Genomic DNA, 22418 nt, shown 5'->3' on the forward strand with positions numbered 1-22418 from the left:
GAAATCCACCATTTGTTTGAACTTCTCTTGCACCGTACGTAACCAACGGCTCGAATCGGAGCTGTGGGGGAAGGATTACAAACTAAACACTGCGGTTGTAAAAAAAATTAGTTTTTGATCTAGATAATTTTAAAAGTACACGGCTTCCAGTGGCTTCCTATTATCGGAAGAGCGTTCCAGAAGGCCACAGACGCACATAGGGCGCGACGACTTATACGTCTGAATGCAAAGCCATCTGAATAATCGATGGGTCTTCGTGTAAGCATCTGTATCATGTCCAAGCCATCATTCATCCACTGCTGGATTCTGGCATCCCCACCCTGCCACCACCTCTCAATGACAAGCAATGGAGGGTCACGGAGGAATGCAGCGGATTGTTGGAACGCAGATCGCAGCGAAGCGCGCACAATGATGCCGTCATCAAAACAGAGGGGCTGGTGGGCAGTGGCCGAGACCAACACGAGTGGCAGCCAAAGGAGGGAAACACCCAAGAGGACATCCACAAGAAATAATTCCATACGCACTGCCAAATAAGAGGTGGCGTTAAGGCGTTTAACTCGTATACAAAAAAAGCACATTTATTACCGAAAACAAAACGACTTCCATTTTAAGTTAAATTCATGAGGTGGTGAAGACGATTTCCTCTCACCCCACCCACCCCCCCTCGCTCGTTCTGGCACCATCCAACATTCGTGGTGGGGGGGGGAGTCCGCTCAGTCTCCCTCGTCCGCCGCGGCCTCGTCCGCCGCGGCCTCGTCAGCCGCTCCCTCGTCAGCCGCTGCCTCGTCAGCCGCTGCCTCGTCAGTTGCCGGCTCGTCCCCGACGGAGCCGTCGGCGGGGCCCGTGTCCCCCTCGTCGCCCGCGTCTCTCCGCGGCGTCTCCTTGTCCTTCCTGCGCTGCTCCGAGGCCTCCTTGCGCCCCTTGAGGTCGCGTCTGTACGCTGGCCGTTGTGACGGAGAGAGCGAGGGAGTGGAAGGACGGGGTAAAGGCGCGTGGGCGAGTCCAAACGAGAGTCGGGGACGGAAGATACGACTGGCCCATGGGGTCGGTGACCACGTGCCCCCCGGCTTTTAACCGTTTAGTTTGTCGTTCTTCCCCCGCCCGCTCCGATTAGCGCGGTTAAAACTAAAAACTATACTATTTTACCAGGTAAGGTCCACGGATCTTCACAGTTCTTTCAGAAAGCGACTTGGCCACAAATGATCGCTCAACGAAGCGGCTTATCGTTGATAAATGTGCACGAGACAGACACTCTTTAAGCACGTGTTGATTCTAAATGTGGAGGGAACCTGGAGAAAAATCTACACGATTATGGGGGGGGGGGGGGGGTGGGGGGTGGGGGAGAGAGAGAGGCAAACTCCAAATATAGGGGAGGCTTCAGGGTCAGGATTGAAGCCACGACCTGCATACCAGGCAAGGGAGTTAACATCTCGCCACCGCGGTTGGCTTGCGTACGGCGCGAAAGTTCGACAGACACGTACATACGGGTTACACTTCACCTTCACAGGACTTTAAAAGCATTCCACAATTACTGATAAAAAAAACGATCGCGGTTACGTTAAAAATCAATTGCGTTGTAAAATCATACTCTTCGGTTATTTCGGTAAAACGTAGGTAAAAATAATAAAAAAAATCAAATCACGACGTTTCGGAGGCAACACAAGCTTCCGTTATCAGGTGTAACTAGCACAGCAAAATTACTGTGAAGAGCTCTTCAGCACAAGCTTCCGTTATCAGGTGTAACTAGCACAGCAAAATTACTGTGAAGAGCTCTTCACAAGCTTCCGTTATCAGGTGTAGCTAGCACAGCAAAATTACTGTGAAGAGCTGAAGAGCACAGTAATTTTGCTAGCACAGCAAAATTACTGTGAAGAGCTCTTCACAGTAATTTTGCCGTGCTAGCTACACCTGATAACGGAAGCTTGTGTTGCCTCCGAAACGTCGTGATTTGATTTTTATTTTTACCTACGTGACTTTACCGAAAGAACCAAAGAGTATGGATCATTGCAGTCACGAAACCTTCAAATCTAGAAGTTGTCGAACCAATTATGTGAAATCGCGTTGCATGGAATGGCCCCGGTCCTCACCGTCCAGGCTCTCACGGAGCGGAGCCAGCAGCTGTTGGAACTCCATCTCCTCCACGGCGGACAGAACATCGTTCCCGCTCAGAGTTTTCCGCTTACTCTTCACCGCAAAGTTGTTGGCACTGTTTGCCGAGAGAGAGAGAGAGGTAGGAGGGGAGGTACAATATTAATCTTGATTTGAAGCTTTCGTGACTGCAGGAATCCACACGCTTTGTTTATCTTGGTGAAGTCGCGTGGGCAGAAATAAAACGAATCACGACGTTTCGATGGCAACACAAGCAGTCTTCATCAGGTGGAACAACCACAGCAAGAACATGCTGAAGATTGCTCGTGTTCCGATCGAATCGTCGTGATTTGTTTGATTTTATTTCTACCTACGTGACTTTACCGAAAGAACCAAACAGTATACAATATTCAATTTATAAATGTGAAGATAATTTTACTGGGAGAGGCTCGCAGGTGTGTGTCTTTGTTTTTCTTTAAAATGGTGAGATGTTAACCGTCTCGCCTGGTATGGAGCAGGTCATGGGTTTGATCCCGACCCTGATGCCTGCTGTATATATGGAGTTTGCACGTTCAAAGTATTTGCCTGCTGCTATAAAATTTCACACGATGATAAGCCCACTTCGTCGAGCTATCATTAGTAGCCAGGTTGCTTCTGAAAAAAAAGCTACATAGCTCAATGGGGACCTTGCCTGGTAGAATAAAAAAAGCAGTTTTAGTTTAAATGAAATCCGTTTATCGTCCACTGGATGTCTGACACAGAAGCGGTTGATTGAGTGGGTGGTTGAGCAAGAGAGTTTGGTTAGTGGGTAATAGAGTTAACAAGTTCTTGAGCGAATGAACGATTGGTTGAGTGAGTGATGTAGCGGCGAGAGGTGAATGTGAAAATGTGATTGAGTTGGAGCGTGGTTTGTGGGTGACCAAACAATGTAGTAAGCTGTTGAGCAAGTGAGTTGGTGAGTGGTTGCTAAGTAAGCGAGTGGGCGGGCGAATGGGCTGGTAAGTGATCGAGTGAGCGAGCGGTTTTAGAGCGAGTGGCGTGCAAGTGGTGACTGAGCGGTTCGTGAGTGGGTGGCGAGCAAGTGGTGAGCGAGCGTTTTGTGATTGAGTGGCGATGCGAGCGGTTTGTGAGTGAGTGGGGAGCAAGTGGTGAGCGAGCGATTTGTGAGTGGTGAGCGAACGGTTTGAGAATTAATGGCAAGCGAGCGGTTTGAGAGCGAGTGGCGAACGGTTTGTGAGCGAGTGGTTTGTGAGCGAGCGGTTTGTGAGCGAGCGGTTTGTGAGCGAGCGGTTTGTGAGCGAGCGGTTTGTGAGCGGTTTGTGAGCGAGCGGTTTGTGAGCGAGCGGTTTGTGAGCGAGTGGTTTGTGAGCGAGCGGTTTGTGAGCGAGCGGTTTGTGAGCGAGCGATTTGTGAGCGAGCGGTTTGTGAGCGGTTTGTGAGCGAGCGGTTGGTGAGCGGTTTGTGAGCGAGCGGTTTGTGAGCGAGCGGTTTGTGAGCGAGCGGTTTGTGAGCGGTTTGTGAGCGAGCGGTTTGTGAGCGAGCGATTTGTGAGCGAGCGGTTCGTGAGCGGTTTGTGAGCGAGCGGTTTGTGAGCGAGTGGCGAGCGAGCGGTTTGTGAGCGAGCGGTTTGTGAGCGAGCGGTTGGTGAGCGAGCGGTTTGTGAGCGAGCGGTTTGTGAGCGGTTTGTGAGCGAGCGGTTGTGAGCGAGCGGTTTGTGAGCGAGCGGTTGGTGAGCGGTTTGTGAGCGAGCGGTTTGTGAGCGAGCGGTTTGTGAGCGAGCGGTTTGCGAGCGAGCGGTTTGCGAGCGAGCGGTTTGCGAGCGAGCGGTTTGTGAGCGAGCAGTTGGTGAGCTAGCGGTATGTGAGCGAGCAGTTTGCGAGCGAGCGGTTTGCGAGCGAGCGGTTTGTGAGCGAGCGGTTTGTGAGCGAGCGGTTTGCGAGCGAGTGCTGAGCGGCGGTGCACCAGGATGTGGCGTAGAGCACGAAGACACTGGCGGCGCGGGAGATGGCACTGCGCGCCTCCTTCGACACGTTCACGCCCTCGGGCAGCTGCGCACACCCAGGGCCCAAAAACAACAGCAGCAGCAGCAGCTGGCACTCGTCACTAAGTGGTGGTGACGTCACCAAGTACTTATATACAAGGACACCTCTACTTGTGAACATTCGACTTACGAACTTTCAGAGACGCGAGCAACCCTGTCCGTATGTCCAGTTGCCCGTTCTGACCCAGAGTCGTAAGTTAAATCGCTGCGCAATAGATGGCGGTGGTGGCATCTACATCTACAGAACGTGAAGAACCAGTGGCAACTACATCAGCAGAACGTGAAGAACCAGTGGCATCTACATCTACAGAACGTGACGAACCAGTGGCATCTACATCTGCAGAACGTGAAGAACCAGTGGCATCTACATCTGTAGAACGTGAAGAACCAGTGGCATCTACATCTGCAGAACGTGAAGAACCAGTGGCAGATACATCTGCAGAACGTGAAGAACCAGTGGCATCTACATCTGTAGAACGTGAAGAACCAGTGGCATCTACATCTGCAGAACGTGAAGAACCAGTGGCAGATACATCTGCAGAACGTGAAGAACCAGTGGCATCTACATCTGCAGAACGTGAAGAACCAGTGGCATCTACATCTGCAGAACGTGAAGAACCAGTGGCATCTACATCTGCAGAACGTGAAGAACCAGTGGCATCTACATCTGCAGAATGTGAAGAACCAGTGGTATCTACATCTGCAGAACGTGACGAACCAGTGGCATCTACATCTGCAGAACGTGAAGAACCAGTGGCATCTACATCTGTAGAACGTGAAGAACCAGTGGCATCTACATCTGCAGAACGTGAAGAACCAGTGGCAGATACATCTGCAGAACGTGAAGAACCAGTGGCATCTACATCTGTAGAACGTGAAGAACCAGTGGCATCTACATCTGCAGAACGTGAAGAACCAGTGGCAGATACATCTGCAGAACGTGAAGAACCAGTGGCATCTACATCTGCAGAACGTGAAGAACCAGTGGCATCTACATCTGCAGAACGTGAAGAACCAGTGGCATCTACATCTGCAGAACGTGAAGAACCAGTGGCATCTACATCTGCAGAACGTGAAGAACCAGTGGCATCTACATCTGCAGAACGTGAAGAACCAGTGGCATCTGCAGAACGTGAAGAACCAGTAACATCTACATCTGCAAAACGTGAAGAACCAGTGGCATCTACATCTGCAGAACGTGAAGAACCAGTGGCATCTACATCTGGAGAACGTGAAGAACCAGTGGCATCTACATCTGCAGAACGTGAAGAACCAGTGGCATCTACATCTACAGAACGTGAAGAACTAGTGGCATCTACATTTGCAGAACGTGAAGAACCAGTGGCATCTACATCTGCAGAACGTGAACAACCAGTGGCATCTACATCTGCAGAACCTGAATAACCAGTGGCATCTACATCTGCAGAACGTGAACAAACAGTGGCATCTACATCTGCAGAACGTGAAGAACCAGTGGCATCTGCAGAACGTGAAGAACCAGTGGCATCTACATCTACAGAACGTGAAGAACTAGTGGCATCTACATTTGCAGAACGTGAAGAACCAGTGGCATCTACATCTGCAGAACGTGAACAACCAGTGGCATCTACATCTGCAGAACCTGAATAACCAGTGGCATCTACATCTGCAGAACGTGAACAACCAGTGGCATCTACATCTGCAGAACGTGAAGAACCAGTGGCATCTGCAGAACGTGAAGAACCAGTAACATCTACATCTGCAAAACGTGAAGAACCAGTGGCATCTACAGCTGCAGAACGTGAAGAACCAGTGGCATCTACATCTGCAGAACGTGAACAACCAGTGGCATCTACATCTGCAGAACGTGAAGAACCAGTGGCATCTACATCTGCAGAACGTGAAGAACGAGTGGCATCTACATCTGCAGAACGTGAAGAACGAGTGGCATCTACATCTGCAGAACGTGAAGAACCAGTTGCATCTACATCTGCAGAACGTGAAGAACCAGTGGCATCTACATCTACCAGTGGCATCTACGTGAGATTACACAACTTTTAAAGCCATTCCCCGTGTTTAGTGTGCATGCTGTACAACACGTTTGGAATCGACGAAAGTAAAGTTGGACTAACGAACAAATCTACATACAAGCAGACCTCTGGAACCTAACTCGTTCGTAAGTAGAGGAGTCTCTGTATTTGAACTTCTTTCGCATCGTACGTAGCCAACCGTGCTAATGAGTGGTTTGAGGGGGAAGCACAACAAACTGAACACAAAATGCAATTCTAAAGAAATGAGTTTGTCAATCTAGATGACGATTTAAAACTGCATAGCTCCAGTGGCTTCCTAATATGGGAAGAGCGTTCCAGACGGCCGCAGGAGCGCATCTGAAAGCGCCGCGCGACGATGTGGTGACCACCGTCTTTGTTCGATGGCCGAGCTAAAAGCCGCTGTTGCTGCGAGGATGACCGGAGATTTGCGCGATAGTGGCTTATGGTCCGTAACGAGATCAGCAACAGGACATTGCAGTTGCATAAGAGTTCGACATCCATAGAGTTACACAGAGAGCCCCCGTAGCGTTACGTAGCTGATGTAAAAGTACACCGAAGCTCCCAGTAGGCTTCCTAACATCGGGTTGCAGAGCGTTCCAGACGGCCGCGGGAGCGCATCCGAAAGCGCCGCGCGATGCAAACGATGACGTAGCGACCAGGGGTTCAAACGCCGCCAATGAAACAGGCCCAAGCGGACGGCGTGTTTCTCACCGCGTCCTTGATGATCCGTGTGATGACCGCATTTGGCAAGTTCAGGTCCTCAGGTCTCTCTGCCATGCTGGGAACCTGCGTGCGTACACACAACGACAAAATATCCGCCACCCCCGTGTAGCGTTAACAGTCTGCCGCCGGGGGCAAGCGTTGTTGGCCAGCGGCACTTGCGAAGGCCGGCACGGCACACGAGGGGGTGGGTGGCTAACACCACGCCCGACCGCCTTTGTCTCCCCAGTGACGACGTTCACTACACACCGCACCAGGTACTCATTTTAGGCCGAGCAGACCTCGGGGAAAAGAGGCGCAGGAACGATTCGAACAATCGTCACTTGGTGTTGGCCGTGAGCGGGAATGGAAGTTGGGAGTCTCTGCCGGGTTCGTAGCGCAGCTCCCTAACCGCCGCTCCACCGCTCCCCAACCGCTGCCCCACCGCTCCCTAACCGCCGCTCCACCGCTCCCCAACCGCTCCCCAACCGCCGCCCCACCGCTCCCCAACCGCTGCCCCACCGCTCCCTAACCGCCGCTCCACCGCTCCCCAACCGCCGCTCCACCGCTCCCCAACCGCCGCCCCACCGCTCCCTATCCGCCGCTCCCTAACCGCCGCTCCACCGCTCCCCAACCGCCGCTCCACCGCTCCCCAACCGCCGCTCCACCGCTCTCCAACCGCCGCTCCACCGTTCCCTATCCGCCGCTCCACCGCTCCCTAACCGCCGCCCCACCGCTCCCCAACCGCCGCTCCCCAACCGCCGCTCCACCGCTCCCTATCCGCCGCTCCACCGCTCCCCAACCGCCGCTCCACCGCTCCCCAAGCGCCGCTCCACCGCTCCCTAACCGCCGCTCCACCGCTCCCTAACCGCCGCCCCACCGCTCTCCAACCGCCGCCCTACCGCTCCCCAACCGCCGCTCCACCGCTCCCCAACCGCCGCTCCACCGCTCGCCAACCGCCGCCCCACCGCTCCCTAACCACCGCTCCCTAACCGCCGCTCCACCGCTCCCCAACCGCCGCTCCACCGCTCTCCAACCGCCGCTTCACCGCTCCCCAACCGCCGCTCCACCGCTCCCCAACCGCCGCTCCACCGCTCCCTATCCGCCGCTCCACCGCTCCCTAACCGCCGCTCCCAACCGCTGCTCCACCGCTCCCTAACCGCCGCTCCACCGCTCCCTAACCGCCGCTCCCTAACCGCCGCTCCACCGCTCCCCAACCGCCGCTCCACCGCTCCCTATCCGCCGCTCCACCGCTCCCTAACCGCCGCTCCCAACCGCTGCTCCACCGCTCCCTAACCGCCGCTCCCTAACCGCCGCTCCACCGCTCCCTAACCGCCGCCCCACTGCTCCCTAACCGCCGCTCCACCGCTCCCCAACCGCCGCTCCACCGCTCCCTATCCGCCGCTCCACCGCTCCCTAACCGCCGCTCCCCGACCGCTGCTCCACCGCTCCCCAACCGCCGCTCCACCGCTCCCCAACCGCCGCTCCACCGCTCCCCAACCGCCGCTCCACGGCTCCCCAACCGCCGCTCCACCGCTCCCTAACCGCCGCTCCCCAACCGCCGCTCCACCGCTCCCCCACCGCTCCCTAACCGCGGCTCCCCAACCGCTGCTCCATCGCTCCCTAACCGCTGCCCCACCGCTCCCCAACCGCCGTTCCACCGCTCCCCCACACACAAAGACAAAGCCCCCCCCGCCCCACACAGCCTTCGCAGGCTGTCGGGGGGCAAGTGCTGCTAGCGAGCAACATCGCTCGCTAGGCTGGAGGAATGAGGCCAACATAAACATGTTTTTTTTTTAAACGGAATTTCCCAAAATCCAGGCTTAACCATTTGCTTAGCTTCCCGAGTTTGTGGGATACCGAACCGAACGTGGAGCGATAAAGCACCAGCGGCGGGTGGTTGTTGTGAGTGCGGTGGAGCGCTGTGCCACACACAAACAAGGCCCCGGGGACCACAAAGTGCACAAAGATTTTGAGAGAGAGGGAGGAAAAAAATGTTACCAGGTCAAGGCCCACTTACCGAACCGCATTTTGTATAGATAGTTTATTCGGAAGCGACCTTGCCTCTCACAAATGATAGCTCGACCAAGTCGCTTCGCATCATCATCATCATCGCCGCGTGGGAATGTATAGCAATAACTCTTACACGCGTGGTGATTATTGATTATAAATGTGGAGGGAAAATAACTGTAGGACTCCCCATAACAATCCACGCAACCACGGGGTGAGAGAGAGACACCGCAAACTCCAAATATACAGCGGCAGGTGTCTGGGTTGTGATCAAACCCACGACCTCCTGTACACCAGGCGAGGTAGTTAACATCTCCTAGCCACCGTGATGATGATGAGAGAGAGACACACAAACTCCAAATATACAGCAGCAGCAGCTGCAGGCATCAGAGTTGGGATCAAACCCATCGCGAAGTTCTGTATCGGGGCTGCAGCGCTCTCACCACGAAGGGCGACAGCGACGTTCGTTTCAGTCGTGGGAATCGTTAAGAATCCTTGCAGTCACGAAAGCTTCAAATCTAGAATAAAAGTAAAATGTTCTTAAGAGAAAACAAAAATTTACCTCACGTCGATTCACGTCACCCAACGCGCGGGAAAACCACACGTGGGTGACCTCTGACCCCTCCTCCTTTACATCCGGTTTACAAAAACTATAGATTACGTTAAATACATGTTTTGCGTTTTACGAGGCTTTGTTCGATGTTTTACTGGAGATTAGGTTACCAAGAATTGGTCAACAATTTTTTTTATTTGGTTTTAATGGTTCGTTCGTTTCTATTGTTCGCTCCTGAGCAAGCGATCGACGTATACGCACTACGTTTTACAATCTGGAAACGAGCATCAAATTCATACATCGCATAGGCATGCGAGCGCCTCGCGTGTGATTGGTTAAAGTAAAGGCACGTGTGATTGGTTCTAGATCTTCCAGAAGTGGTAGAAGTCGACGTACCTTCTACCATCTTCCGGAAGATATATACGTCTTCTGGAAGATTGCTACTTACTTTGGAATAATTTGTATAATTTTCTGGAAAAATCTACATCTTCCGGAAGATTACTACTCACTCGGTATAATTTGTATCATCTTCCGGAAAACCTACATCTTCCGGAAGATCACTAATTACTCCGGGGAGATTAAAATAATATTTTGGAAGATATCTACCTCTTCCGGAAGACTGCTACCTATCACGGGATGATTCGTGACAACTTCCGGAAGAGGTAGATGTCAATCGACACGTCTACCTCTTCCGGCAGAATTCCAACAACAACAAAAAACGGAGAATGTTTCATTTTGATTTTAAAGCTTTCGTGACTGCAGGGATTTCCTATTCTTGGTTCTTTCGGTAAAGTCACCACCGCGTAGAAGGGAAACAATAAAATAATAAAAATATAAAACAATAAAATTATCATCGACGTTTCGACTGCAACACAAGCAATCATCATCAGGTTGTGAAAAACCACAGCAAAGAAAATGTAAAAAAGTGGCGTCTTTTTTTAAAATAAGTTTCCCTTCTACGTGACTTTACAGAAAGAAACCAAGAATAGGAGAATGTTTCGTTAGCGTCTTCCGGAAGCCAAACCCACGCGCATGCGCACTGGAGCCCTAACAGAAGCCTACCCCCCCCCACCCGGTTACTATAGGGAGGTGAGTTGGGTGCGTTCGGCTTTGGCGTTGAGGGGGGTTTTTTAAAAATAATAAATATTTACGCGAGATATAAAACTAAAATTACTACTTTAGCCGTCTAACCGTCGCGTTTCGTGTGCGTCGAGACGAACTCGCGGTCGCGTTTCCGAAAGGTGAATAATTCCACCCCTCAACCTCGTCCCCGTCGACGCAGCCGCTAGGAAAAGCCTGCGATAGGCCTCACGCGCTATAATAAAAAAAAAATCTATAAAGATTTTCTTTAAAACAATTAAATTTCTCCCCTTTTTTTCTCTCTCTCGCTCGCTCGCCAAATTACGATATTCTAGTGTACAACGGCGGACAAGCGTCACTGTCTCCCGATCAACAACGCTATAGACGTCGCAGGCTCGTGAGAGACGGCTGAGGTGGAGGCCTCAATCCAGCAGTGGATTGATCACGGCTGACGATTAACAACCGCGTTTAAAAGCCGGGGTGGGATAAAATTAAGTACCGTTTTGCGTACTGTAGAGAATGGTTACTCTCTGGATGGACTGCCCCCCCCCCCCCCCATTGTAACGTGTAATTTACACGAGTGACTGGATACCGTTGTTAACACAATACTGAAATCGTGTAAATGAATACGATTTTTTTTAGCTCTTTCGATTTAGTAACTTACGGGCACTTTTTGCCGATCCATTGCCGAGTGAAAACCTTACAAGCGCCGTGTCGGTTATGGGGGTTGAATGGCCATACTTCACCACTTTGGTTAGTGGAGGTGGGGGAGAGTTAGGGACGGGATCAAATGCCACTCGCGTGCCACGAACTTTAGCCGTGGCTGGGAATCGAACGTAGGTCCATTGGGTTTGTGGCGTAGTGCGCCAACCACTCCCCGTCACCTACATAATACTGTACCATGTGAATGTGTGACTATGCACACACTACACTGCGTTGTGCAAGACACACACACACGAGACATTTGCTTGTTCACATTCACCTACCCACCAGCTTTCTCACTCATTCACCCAATTCCTAACACGCACAAACAATAAGAACCTTAAGAATACCTTCGTTTAGCTCTGAGCGTATGTTATTACACCTGGGTGTCGTATTTGTGTTTATCTGTGTTTGTGCATTTGTATACTGTATATAAAAAAAAGTGTGTCTCTAATTGTATATGTGGCACCCACGGTGGCGAGATGTTAAATACCTCACCTGGTATACAGGGGGTCGTGGGTTTCGAGTTTGCATGTTCTCCCCGTGGTCGCGTGGATTTTTTCTCCGCGTTCCCCCGGTTCTTGACTGCTGTACATTTCCACGCGACGATGACTTAAAGCCCACTTCGTTGAGCTATCATTTCTGATATAGCCAGGGGTCGCTTCTGAAAAAAATAGTTGCACAGCAGCTCGGGTGGGGGCATTACCTGCTAAGATAAAACTGATTTGTATGTCTGTGTGTTTGTGTGTGTGTGCGGTTACGCAGGCAAAATGAGTAGCTCTGAAGAAGTGTCGTGGATCTCCTGGTTCTGTGGCCTGCGAGGAAATGAGTTTTTCTGCGAGGTAATGCCGACGCCACGTGAGGATCACGCGGGTTATTTGACCTCGCTTCGGGTTTACTGAAGGTGTGGGACGTACGCACGGGAGCGTAGATGCGCAGTACGATTGAATGGGGGTTTTGATGTAAAGCGTTCGTTGCTGGAGCCGAGTGTGTGCGGAGAAGTTCAACAAACGTACATACATTCTGAAAAAGAGCTCTAGCTCAGTGGGACCTTATGTCGTAAGATAAAACATAGTTTAGTTTTCGTTAAGATAAAAATTGTTCAATTTTATTTGGATATTTTTTCAAAGTGATTCATTTGCATTTCCCATACTTTGCACTCCTGTCGTGGTTTTATATTGTTCGTTGTTGTTACCTTCTGACCCCTGCCCACCTTTACCGGGCATCTGTGAAAAAAAGAGCTTTACAGCTCATCGTATTCCTCCTGTAGTAGAAACAAATATTCTGATTCTCATATTCTGACGTGTCCCCCCCCCCCCACCTCCCTCTCTCCGCCCACAGGTAGACGAAGACTACATCCAGGACAAGTTCAATCTGACGGGTCTCAACGAGCAGGTTCCTCACTACCGCCAAGCGCTCGACATGATCCTCGACCTGGAGCCAGGTCAGGCTTACGGCCGCTGTGATGCGTTTCGACCGCGCATGCCAGGCTTCCCCGTGCTCGCCGCTTTCCGACGCGAGTCAGAGCGTGTTCGTTCATCGGCTCTGTCCGTCGCTCTGTAAACGAGGGAGCGTCGCACGAGGCGTTTTGAATGCCTATTGCGATTTCCTTGCAGCGCCCTCACTGGGTCCCTCTCCTCGCACGTTTTACGCATTCGCTCGGTCCGCCTCTTTATTCGTGTGCGCATCGATGTGCGAGTTTTCTCGTGGTGTGTCTACGTGTGTGCACGCGCGTATATGTGTTTGTGTGTGCGCGCATGAACGTATTGTGGCGGAATTGTGGGCGTAGCATGTGGCTTGCCTGTGAGTTGTTGTGCACGTTTGTGTACGCGCGTGTAGATTATTATGCGTGCGTGTTGATGTATTGTGCGTGTGTGTGTGGGGAACGGTAGTGCAGCGGTGAGCGCCTTGCGCTATGAACCCGGTGGCCTGAGTTCGATTTCCGCTCATGGGCAACGCCCGGTGACAATGATCTGAACTAGTCCTGCGCCACGAGGTCGATTGGGCCTCAAATGAGTGCCTTGCGTGGTGTGCAAACATCGACACTGGGGAGACAAAGGTGGTCAGGCATGATGCCACCCACCCCCTCGGCCTTCATAGGCGCTACTCGCTAACAGCACTTGCCCCAACAGTCTGTTGAAGCTATACGGGGGATCTTTGTGCGTGTGTCACAGACGATGAGCTGGAGGACAACCCCAATCAGAGCGACCTCATTGAGCAGGCTGCTGAGATGCTGTACGGCCTCATCCACGCGCGCTACATCCTCACCAACCGTGGCATTGCACAGATGGTAACCGCTCACCACGCACACACTCGCCGTGTGGGGAGATCCTCAAGAGGGGTTTAGGGGTGTTCAGCCTTCTCTCATCTCACTCTACTTCCATTCATGCTCTCTCTTACCTCCCCCCTCTCATCTCACTGCACTACCCTCCACGCACTCTCCTGCCTCTCCCCTCTCATCTCACTCCACTCCCCTCCACGCTCTCTCCTGCCTCTCCTCTCTCATCTCACTCCACTCCCCTCCATGCTCTCTCCTGCCTCTCCTCTCTCATCTCACTCCACTCCCCTCCATGCTCTCTCCTACCTCTCCCCTCTCATCTCACTCCCCTCCACGCTCTCCCCTACCTCTCCCCTCTCATCTCACTCTACTCTCCTCCACGCTCTCTCCTACCTCTCCCCTCTCATCTCACTCCACCCCCCTCCACGCACTCTCTTACCTCTCCCCTCTCATCTCACTCCACTCCCCTCCACGCTCTCCCCTCTCATCTCACTCTACTCTCCTCCATGCTCTCCCCTACCTCTCCCCTCTCATCTCACTCCACTCCCCTCCACGCTCTCCCCTACCTCTCCCCTCTCAACTCACTTTACTCTCCTACACGCACTCTCCTGCCTTTCGCCTCTGACCTCACACCACTCTAATCACATTTAGATGCTACTTAAATCCACATCCAAATTGCGTCATAAGGACTCGCACAGACATCTGCAGACTGACATAGAGATGCAGACTCACATAGATACCCACAGACACATACACGTAGACTCGCATAGACTCGTATGGAGATCCACAGACTCGCACAGACCCATAGACTCAGATAGAGATCTGTGGACTCACAAAGAGACCCGCATTCTCACATAGAGATCTATAACTCCTTCTCTCTATATAGCAGTGTCCTTCATTTATTTTCAGAGGGGGGTGGCAATTTTCACCGATAAGGACCTCATCAGTGTGAGGAGGGCCGTCACACCATTTGAAACCATTGAGGGTTTGACAGCAACACGATGATGATGGGGGGGGTGTTCTCACACTTTGTGTATCGTCATGAGGGGCTGCACGTCAGGGGCTGCACTAAAGGCCACCAGGCGGCTGCCAGTGGCCCGCCGGGGCCTTGTGATGAAGACCGCCGCTCTCTTTGACGTAAACACGTCCACTGTTTAAGGCCTCTTGAGATTTGGCCGCGTTTGCTCGTTGTACAAAACCACTCTGTGTTGTCTTGCCCCCTCTCGTCTTTGTCTTTAGCTTGTTGTCCTTCCCCCACACCTCCGATTGGTGCGGTTGGTTATATATGGTGTGAAAAGTTCAACATACATACAGACTGCCCATAGACTAACACTGCCCATAGACTCAACAATACTCATAAACTCAACACTACACATAGACTCAACACTGCCCATGGACTCAACACTGCCCATAGACTCAACGCTGCACATAGACTCAACGCTGCCCATAGACTCAACACTGCCCATAGACTCAACACTGCCCATAGACTCAACACTGCCCATAGACTCAACACTGCCCATAGACTCAACACTGCCCATAGACTCAACACTGCCCATAGACTCAACACTGCCCATAGACTCAACACTGCCCATAGACTCAGCACTGCCCATAGACTCAACACTGCCCATAAACTCAACACCGCACCTCCGATTCGCACGGTTGGCGACGTATGGTACAAAAGAGGTTCAACGTACACACGTACATACGGACCCCTTGTTGCGCCTGTGTTGTTTTGTGCGTCTGCGTAGCTCGAGAAGTACCAGCAGGGCGACTTTGGCCACTGCCCCCGCGTTTACTGCGAGAACCAGCCGATGCTGCCCATTGGTGAGACAGCCGCACGCACGCACTCGCGACAGCAGCAGCCACTGGCGGTGACGTCATCACGGCGCTCGTGCCAGGCGCGGTGCGCTTTCAGGCCACGTGATGTTTCGATGGGCTCGCTGACAGGAGGTCACAGGGCAGAACCCAGGTGCCACGAGTTGACCGGGACGACTGGCCAATGCACCAGCAACTCTTTTCCCCACTCTGCCAAATCGCTGTGTTTTAGCCGCCCGGCAGTTCGCTCGTTTCCACCCTACGCTGTTGCTGGAGGGCGACCGTGGCTCCCTAATGACGGGAGGAAAAGAGCGTTCCAGACGGCCGCAGACGCGCGACTGTGAAAGCGCGGCGGTGCGGTGACCACCGCCTTTGTTCGGTGGCCAGCCGGAAGCTGCCACTGCTGCGAGGGTGACCGGAGTTGGCGCGATGATGGTTTATGCTTTTCTAGATTTGAACCTTTCGTGACTGCAGGGATCCATACTCTTTGGTTCTATTCGGCAAAGTGACTTTACCGAATAGAACCAAAGAGTGTGGTTTATGCCGCTTGACGAGGATCAGCAAGGTATCATCGATCGCTCAGTTGATTTGTGGCGGGCGCTTTGTGGGTGTTGCGCTCGCGCGCCTCTGCGTGCAACGGGCGCCGCGACCTCACCGGCGCAGCATTCGTTCGGCAACCGGAAGCCAACGGCAACTAGGCGGGCGCCGGACGGGCCGCGGTCGGATCTCGCCGTACCCCCGTCGTCGCGGCGCGTGCCGGGATAAACTTGGCGCGCGCGCGGGGGGGGGGGGGGTCTCGCCTCGATGGTTTTTTTTTTCCTGCCAGAACGTCGCCGTAGTGAGTGCGGCGAGAGAGTCGTAATAATAGACCCCTTTTAAAAAAGTGTTTTTTTTAAAAAACAACAACAACTTGGTTTAACTCGCGGTCTTTGAGAAGTGCGTCAGTGGCGCCTGAGACACGCGGCGCCCGCGTTTTGCGCGAGCCGATTCCACAGTTCAGGGACCGCGGCGTTTTTGACCTGCGCAAATATATACGTGTAAATAATATGGCGTCCACACAAACTGTAAATTTTGATTTAAAGCTTTCGTGACTGCAGTGATTCATATTCTTGGTTCTTTCGGTAAAGTCACGTTGAAGGGAAACAATAAAATAATATATATATAAAACAATAAAATTCTTACGACGTTTCGACTGTAACGCAAACGGTCATCATCAGGTGTGAAAAACCAACAGCAAGAAACATTTGAAAGAAGTGGCGGTTTGTCTTTATTTATTTATTTTTAAAACGTTAGCACCACGGATAGCGATTTGGCAGTTTGTTTAGAAGGACGAGTCCATCTATGTTCTGAAAAGAGGAGGGGGGAGACGAAAAATTAATGTATGCTGTCTGAAAGCCACCGTAAGCGTGAACAATCAATTAAGACGCGAAATGGTTTATCAAATCCTTCCAATGATTGCTAAGCCAGAATCCATCTTCTCGGTTGAAATTGTCTCTGTGTTTGTATATGTGGATAGCCTCATGAACCAATCTCTCATGGTAGCCCGATGCCTTGCAAAGAACCTCTGTCTTGGAAAAGTCAATGTCATGTGAGCCTACTGAATTATAACAATGATCTGCCACGGCCGAGGTGCTGGTCCTACCGTGTTTAAGGTCTGCTTTGTGTTCACGAAGTGCGGTCCGAAACATGTCGTTTGGTTTCTCCAATGTAACTACGACCACAGAGGCAACTTAGTTTGTAGACACCAGGGTACTGTATGTCCGGAATCACATCTTTTACAGACGGAACCAGATCACGGATTGCTTGTAATGTGTTGAAACGTACCTGGATCTTGTGTTTATTCAAGATTTTGGAGATCTTTTTTTGTGATCCCCGCTTTAAGGTAGCGAATTAATCGATTAATTGATGCCGATTTTGACAGAGGCATTGCATCGCCACCGGATCCGAGCACTGTGTGCAAAATGCCGAATTGATTGGACAACGGGAAGCGGACGAAATGTTGGATTACAAGATTCGGCCACGACAAACGAGAGGGGGGGAATCAAGTTGAGTGAAACCGTTGCATAATCGTGCCTCTCGCCGAAACCGAACCAGGTCTGTCGGATGTGCCGGGCGAGGCGATGGTCAAGCTGTACTGCCCCAAGTGCATGGACGTGTACACACCCAAGTCGTCGCGTCATCACCACACCGATGGAGCCTACTTTGGCACCGGATTCCCGCACATGCTTTTCATGGTGCACCCCGAGTACCGGCCCAAGCGCCCTGCGAACCAGTTCGTGCCGCGGTGAGTGGCTGCCCTTGATAAAAACGTTTATTTATTTTTTTATTTAAAGCTTTCGTAACCGCAGTAATTCATATTCTTAGCTCTTTCGGTAAAGTCACGTTGAAGGGAAACAATAAAATAATGAAATATATATGTATTTTTCGATCTGTATTGTATTATGATTGTTATTGGGATCAAACATCGAAATGGAATTTTTTTTGCACTTTTTGTACGCAGCACGGACGGGTGGTGCTTTTTCTGTAGGATTTAATTGTTTACGTACGTGGGGATGTTTAGATTTGTGTGCAATGAATTTTAGGCGTCTCTTGTAATTTTATTGTTTGTTGTGGTTGCACCCAAGTCAAGAGCCGATTGGCTCACAGGGTAAATCCTAAATAAATGAAACTGAAAAACTCAATAATCCCTATAGCTCAAGTGTTGGGGGGCCTTAACTGGCAAAAATGAAAAAATATTTTATTATTTTATTGCTTCCCTTCAACGTGACTTTACCGAAAGAGCTAAGAATGTTATTTTTTTTATTTTTGCCAGGTAAGGCCCCCCAACACTTGAGCTATAGGGATTATTGAGTTTTTCAGTTGTATTTATTTAGGATTTACCCTGTGAGCCGTTCGGCTCTTGACTTGGGTGCAACCGCAACAAACAATAAAATTACAAGAGGCACCTAAAATTCATTGTACACAAATCTAAACATCACGTACGTAAACAATAAAATCCTACAGAAAAAGCACCACCCGTCCGTCCTGCGTACAAAAAGTGCAAAAAATTCCATTTCGATGTTTGATCCCAATAACAATCATAATACAATACAGATCGAAACTTTAAGTATCTATACTAAATAAATAAAAATCGGGCCAAACCAAGCCCCTCTAAAACTTACTAAAACAATGCAATATAAACAACGTAACAGTTTTCCCAACAAATGTGATTACAAGTTTCCAATAGCGACACACACAACACACATCACTAAACCTACGCGAGATGCATAAGTCAATCCATAATAGCCGGATTAACAATAGCAGTAGCAGCGCACTAATAAAAATACATAATAATTTCATACATCGGTCATCGATTTTTTTTCAGCAACGACCTGACCATCACAAATGATAGATCAACGAAGTGGCTTATCATAATCATCATCGTTGTGTGGAAATGAATATCAGACACATACTCGAAATATTATTTCACTATTTTTATTTTACCAGGTAAGGCCCACTGAGCTATATAGTACCCCCCTTTTCAGAAGTGACCTGGCTATCACAATTTATAGGTCATTTAGCAAATTGTAAATGTGGAGGGAAAAACCGGGGGAGAAAAATCCACGCGACCACGGGAAGAGAGAGAGACACGCAAACTCCAAATATACAGCAGCAGGTGTCAGGGTCGGGCTCGAACCCACGACCTCCTGTACACCAGGCGAGGCAGTTAACATCTCCTAGCCACCGTGATGATGAAAGAGAGAGATGCAAACTCCAAATATACAGCAGGCATCAGGGTCGCGATTGAACCCACGCCTCCTGCACACCAGGCGAGGTAGTTAACATCTAGCCACCGTGATGATTACAAGAGAGACACTGAAAATTCTAAATATACAGCAGCAGGCGTCAGGGTTGGGATCGAACCCACGACCTCCTGCACACCTGGCGAGATAGTTAACATCTAGCCGCCGTGATGATGAGAGAGAGACACGCAAACTCCAAATATACAGCAGCAGGCATCAGGGTCGGAATCGAACCCCCACGACCTCCTGTATACCAGGCGAGGTAGTTAACATCTAGCCGCCGTGATGATGAGAGAGAGACACGCAAACTCCAAATATACAGCAGCAGGCGTCAGGGTCAGGATCGAACCCACGACCTCCTGTACACCAGGCAAGGTAGTTAACATCTCCTAGCCACTGTGGCTTGACCAATCGAGGGGTGATCGGTAAAAATCGGGGGAAGGGGTGGCGAGGAGGGAGGGAGGGATTCTTTGGCGTACCGGGAACCGATTGATTCCCGTCCCCTTTTCCTGCCGCCGCCACGCCTCTCTTTACCATCATCCTCTCATCATCACCATCATCCTCTCATCATCACCACCCTCTCATCGGGAGACGCTCATTATTCTTACATACGTTTGCCAGTACGTTCTACCATCTACGTTCGCGCTCCTTCGCGAGAGCCGCTATGCGGTGCGTTTAAATAGCCGCACGTGGTGGATTAAAGATCCGCGTGCGGCTCAGGAGAGGAGGAACCGGTTGGCCACCACTGGCGTGGATGTCTTTTGGGTGGAGAGGGGCGGGTTGACGTGAACACTTGTGGGTGCGGTTTTTTTCGCTTGCAGCCTCTACGGATTCAAGATCCACCCCATGGCCTACCAGCTGCAGCTGCAGGCCGCCGCCAACTTCAAAAGCCCAGTGAAGGCCCTGCGCTAAAATCACTGGCGCGGAGAAGACTCGACTATGTACACACACGCACGTACACGCACGTACACGCATGAACACACATGCGCACGTATGCACACGCACACCTCACCTGTATCCATGCACACGCGTACACGTGTGTGTGTGTGTGGACACACGTGCTTATGCATGCGTGCGTATATACATTTATGCATACGTTGATAAAAAAAGCTACACGCACGAATATAGATATACACGACTGCACACACAGACACAGGTACGCATGTACGCGCGCGTGTGTGTATGCAACTGATGTATGCACGCACAAACGTGCGTATGGAGGGAAACATGCGCGCACGCACGTACATATCCTTGCACGCACATATCCTTGCACGCACGTACGTATCCTTGCACGCACGTACGCATACACGCGCACGCGCGTGCACAATCGCCACCCGCCACGCGCACATACGGAGACACACAGATAGCTGCGACTCCCAAAGTCCGCATTAGTTCGTTAACATTAAATCGTGAATGTTAAGGAGCTCTGGCAGAAACGTCGATGGTCAGCGTTTTGAGTCTGGCCTCTGGTGACCCCCTCCCCCCTCCCCCCACGCAGATGAATGCAGTTTGAGTTTGGCGACCCGATTGCACAAGAGAAAAAAATAATAATGATAATCCACACTCCCAGCGAACGCTTCGGTGTTTTCATTACATTCGTCTTCGCGGGCGAACGCTCCCGCGTCGATTTCCACCCCGACGGAAGTCAGTCGTGGGTCCGATTCGTCCCGGGCGTCCGGCCGCCTTTCGCTGAAACACTCAAGGGGCCGGTTACCGGGGCTGGTGGTGTTTGGGGGGGGGCCCTCGGCGTTTCTCTGGCCGGTCGCAGACGGAAGCTGTGAATGTAGGCGAATTCACATTTGACGTGGTGGGGGATTTCTGCCCCCCATCCACCCCCCCTCCCCCCCCCCACGGAGTGCGGTTGACTGCGACCCGCCAGAGCATCAACTCTCGCCGCTGGAGAAGGCCCGCGGGTTGTAACAGCTGTGTTTGGGGGGGCTGGGAACCCGGGTTTGAACCCAGGCTCACAACGGACTCCTCGGCTCTCACCTCTAAGCCATCAACACGCACCACAAAGACAAAGATCCCCCATGTAGCCTTTACAGACTGTAGGGGCAAGTGCTGTTAGGGAGCACCTGTGAAGGTCGGCATGGCACGCGAGAGGGTGGGTGGCCAGCACCACGCCGGACCGCCTTTGTCTCCCCCAGTGGCGATGTTTAAACTGCACCAGGTACTCATTTGAGGCTGAGTCGACCTAGGGGAGGCCCAGGACTGGTTCAGATAATTGTCACCGGTGTTGGCCGTGAGGGGGAATTGAACTCGGGTCTCCAGGTTCATAGCACAGCGCGCTAACCGCTACCCCACCCCACCACACACTAATTTAAAAGAAAACGAATACTTAGAAAAAACAATGACATTGGCTCTTCACTTATCAGGCACAAAAGATTAGAGAAAAAGAGTACGTCTATAGAAAGTTTAAGTTAACATTTAAATACAAAAAAAGGCAACGTGACACGCTGAAGATTGCTGTTGCAGACGCATGGCGTTTTCCAAGAGGGTTAATTCGTTTTTATTTTGCGGATGTTCTGTGTTTGTGAAATAAAATTCTTCCCGACAGCGTCGATTGCTGGATGCCCGATTGCTGTTATCTTAAAAGGAATGTTATACCGAGCCCCCTTTAACCAAGGCGCTTTACAAAGAATTAATAACGGTACAACAACAGCAACAACAGTCTGATGAATGTCATGGTAGGTGAGGTGAATGAAAAATAGGTGCGAGGAAGGAATGGGTGGTGAATCTGTGATGCGTCAATTCTGTAAACGTGATGACAGTAAATGATGAATGAATGGGTGCTAATGAGTGATAGACAATGATTATTATTCTGCCGGTAAATGATGAATGGATTGAATGAAAAGGGGCTAATGAGTGCCACAATGATAATTTGAAGAGGGAACAGTAATGGTGGTGGTTCGATGGGGGTGGGGGGGTGAGCTAGAGGGGTAACAGTGAGTGAGTCGTGAGTGAGGAGTGGAAACTTAAGCGAGTGAAGGTGACCGCTTGATGTGGAGGGGGAGGCTTGTTCCAGTGATGGGGCGAGGAGAGAGAATGTGGGGTAAGGAGGAGGAGGAGAGAGACAGCGTGGGGTGAGTACAAGGAGGTGAGGGCGTGGGGTGAGTACAAGGAGGAGGAGAGAGCGTGGGGTGAGTACAAGGAGGAGAGAGAGACTAGGGGTTGAGTACAAGGAGGAGAGCGTGGATTGAGCACAAGGAGGAGGAGTGTGGGGTGAGTACAAGGAGGAGGAGAGAGAGACTAGGGGGTGAGTACAAGGAGGAGGAGAGAGAGTGTGGGGTGAGTACAAGGAGGAGAGAGAGCGTGGGGTGAGTACAAGGAGGAGAGAGAG

The 22418-nt window shown here is 51.3% G+C and overlaps 2 protein-coding genes across 5 annotated transcripts; one reads left to right on the forward strand and one right to left on the reverse strand.

Annotated features, from left to right (window-relative positions):
• Nucleotides 1-557: 557 nt before the first annotated feature.
• POLE3 (DNA polymerase epsilon 3, accessory subunit) lies at nucleotides 558-9564 on the reverse strand. Of its 2 annotated transcripts, none has more exons than XM_032976306.2 (5): nucleotides 9431-9564; nucleotides 6871-6945; nucleotides 4051-4136; nucleotides 2088-2206; nucleotides 558-940 (listed from the first exon to the last, which is right to left on the reverse strand). In XM_032976306.2, exons 2-5 carry the CDS (start codon nucleotides 6934-6936, stop codon nucleotides 714-716), a joined length of 498 nt encoding a protein of 165 aa, XP_032832197.2. In that variant the 5' UTR covers nucleotides 6937-6945; nucleotides 9431-9564; the 3' UTR covers nucleotides 558-713. The 2 variants fall into 2 exon arrangements, with proteins under 2 accessions (XP_032832197.2, XP_032832196.2); XM_032976305.2 differs by having other exon boundaries at nucleotides 9312-9448.
• Nucleotides 9565-10368: 804 nt separating this feature from the next.
• On the forward strand, nucleotides 10369-20380 carry CSNK2B (casein kinase 2 beta). 3 transcript variants are annotated; one of them, XM_032976309.2, is made up of 7 exons: nucleotides 10369-10510; nucleotides 11969-12045; nucleotides 12545-12647; nucleotides 13378-13493; nucleotides 15230-15305; nucleotides 17391-17580; nucleotides 19900-20380. In XM_032976309.2, the coding sequence occupies exons 2-7, from the start codon at nucleotides 11974-11976 to the stop codon at nucleotides 19988-19990; spliced, it is 648 nt and encodes a 215-aa protein (XP_032832200.1). In that variant the 5' UTR covers nucleotides 10369-10510; nucleotides 11969-11973; the 3' UTR covers nucleotides 19991-20380. The 3 variants fall into 3 exon arrangements, with proteins under 3 accessions (XP_032832200.1, XP_032832202.1, XP_032832201.1); XM_032976311.2 differs by having other exon boundaries at nucleotides 10497-10519; XM_032976310.2 differs by lacking the exon at nucleotides 10369-10510 and adding an exon at nucleotides 10528-10662.
• Nucleotides 20381-22418: the final 2038 nt, after the last annotated feature.

Source organism: Petromyzon marinus, chromosome 59 (genome assembly GCF_048934315.1).
Source record: "Petromyzon marinus isolate PM22_M1 ecotype Great Lakes invasive population chromosome 59, UKy_Petmar_22M1.pri1.0, whole genome shotgun sequence".
Lineage (NCBI taxonomy): Eukaryota > Metazoa > Chordata > Hyperoartia > Petromyzontiformes > Petromyzontidae > Petromyzon > Petromyzon marinus.

What these genes read in the sequence shown, in the direction of transcription:
- POLE3 (XM_032976306.2), bottom strand. Translation starts at nt 6,936, where the DNA reads ATGGCAGAGAGACCTGAGGACCTGAACTTGCCAAATGCGGTCATCACA. An exon ending in GTGCTCTACGCCACATCCTG is followed by an intron (nt 2,207 to 4,050) that starts GTGCACCGCCGC and finishes CTCGGCAAACAG; the next exon opens with TGCCAACAACTTTGCGGTGA. An exon ending in GCTCCGTGAGAGCCTGGACG is followed by an intron (nt 941 to 2,087) that starts GTGAGGACCGGG and finishes CACAACGGCCAG; the next exon opens with CGTACAGACGCGACCTCAAG.
- CSNK2B (XM_032976309.2), top strand. Translation starts at nt 11,974, where the DNA reads ATGAGTAGCTCTGAAGAAGTGTCGTGGATCTCCTGGTTCTGTGGCCTG. An exon ending in CCAGCCGATGCTGCCCATTG is followed by an intron (nt 15,306 to 17,390) that starts GTGAGACAGCCG and finishes AAACCGAACCAG; the next exon opens with GTCTGTCGGATGTGCCGGGC. An exon ending in GCGAACCAGTTCGTGCCGCG is followed by an intron (nt 17,581 to 19,899) that starts GTGAGTGGCTGC and finishes TTTCGCTTGCAG; the next exon opens with CCTCTACGGATTCAAGATCC.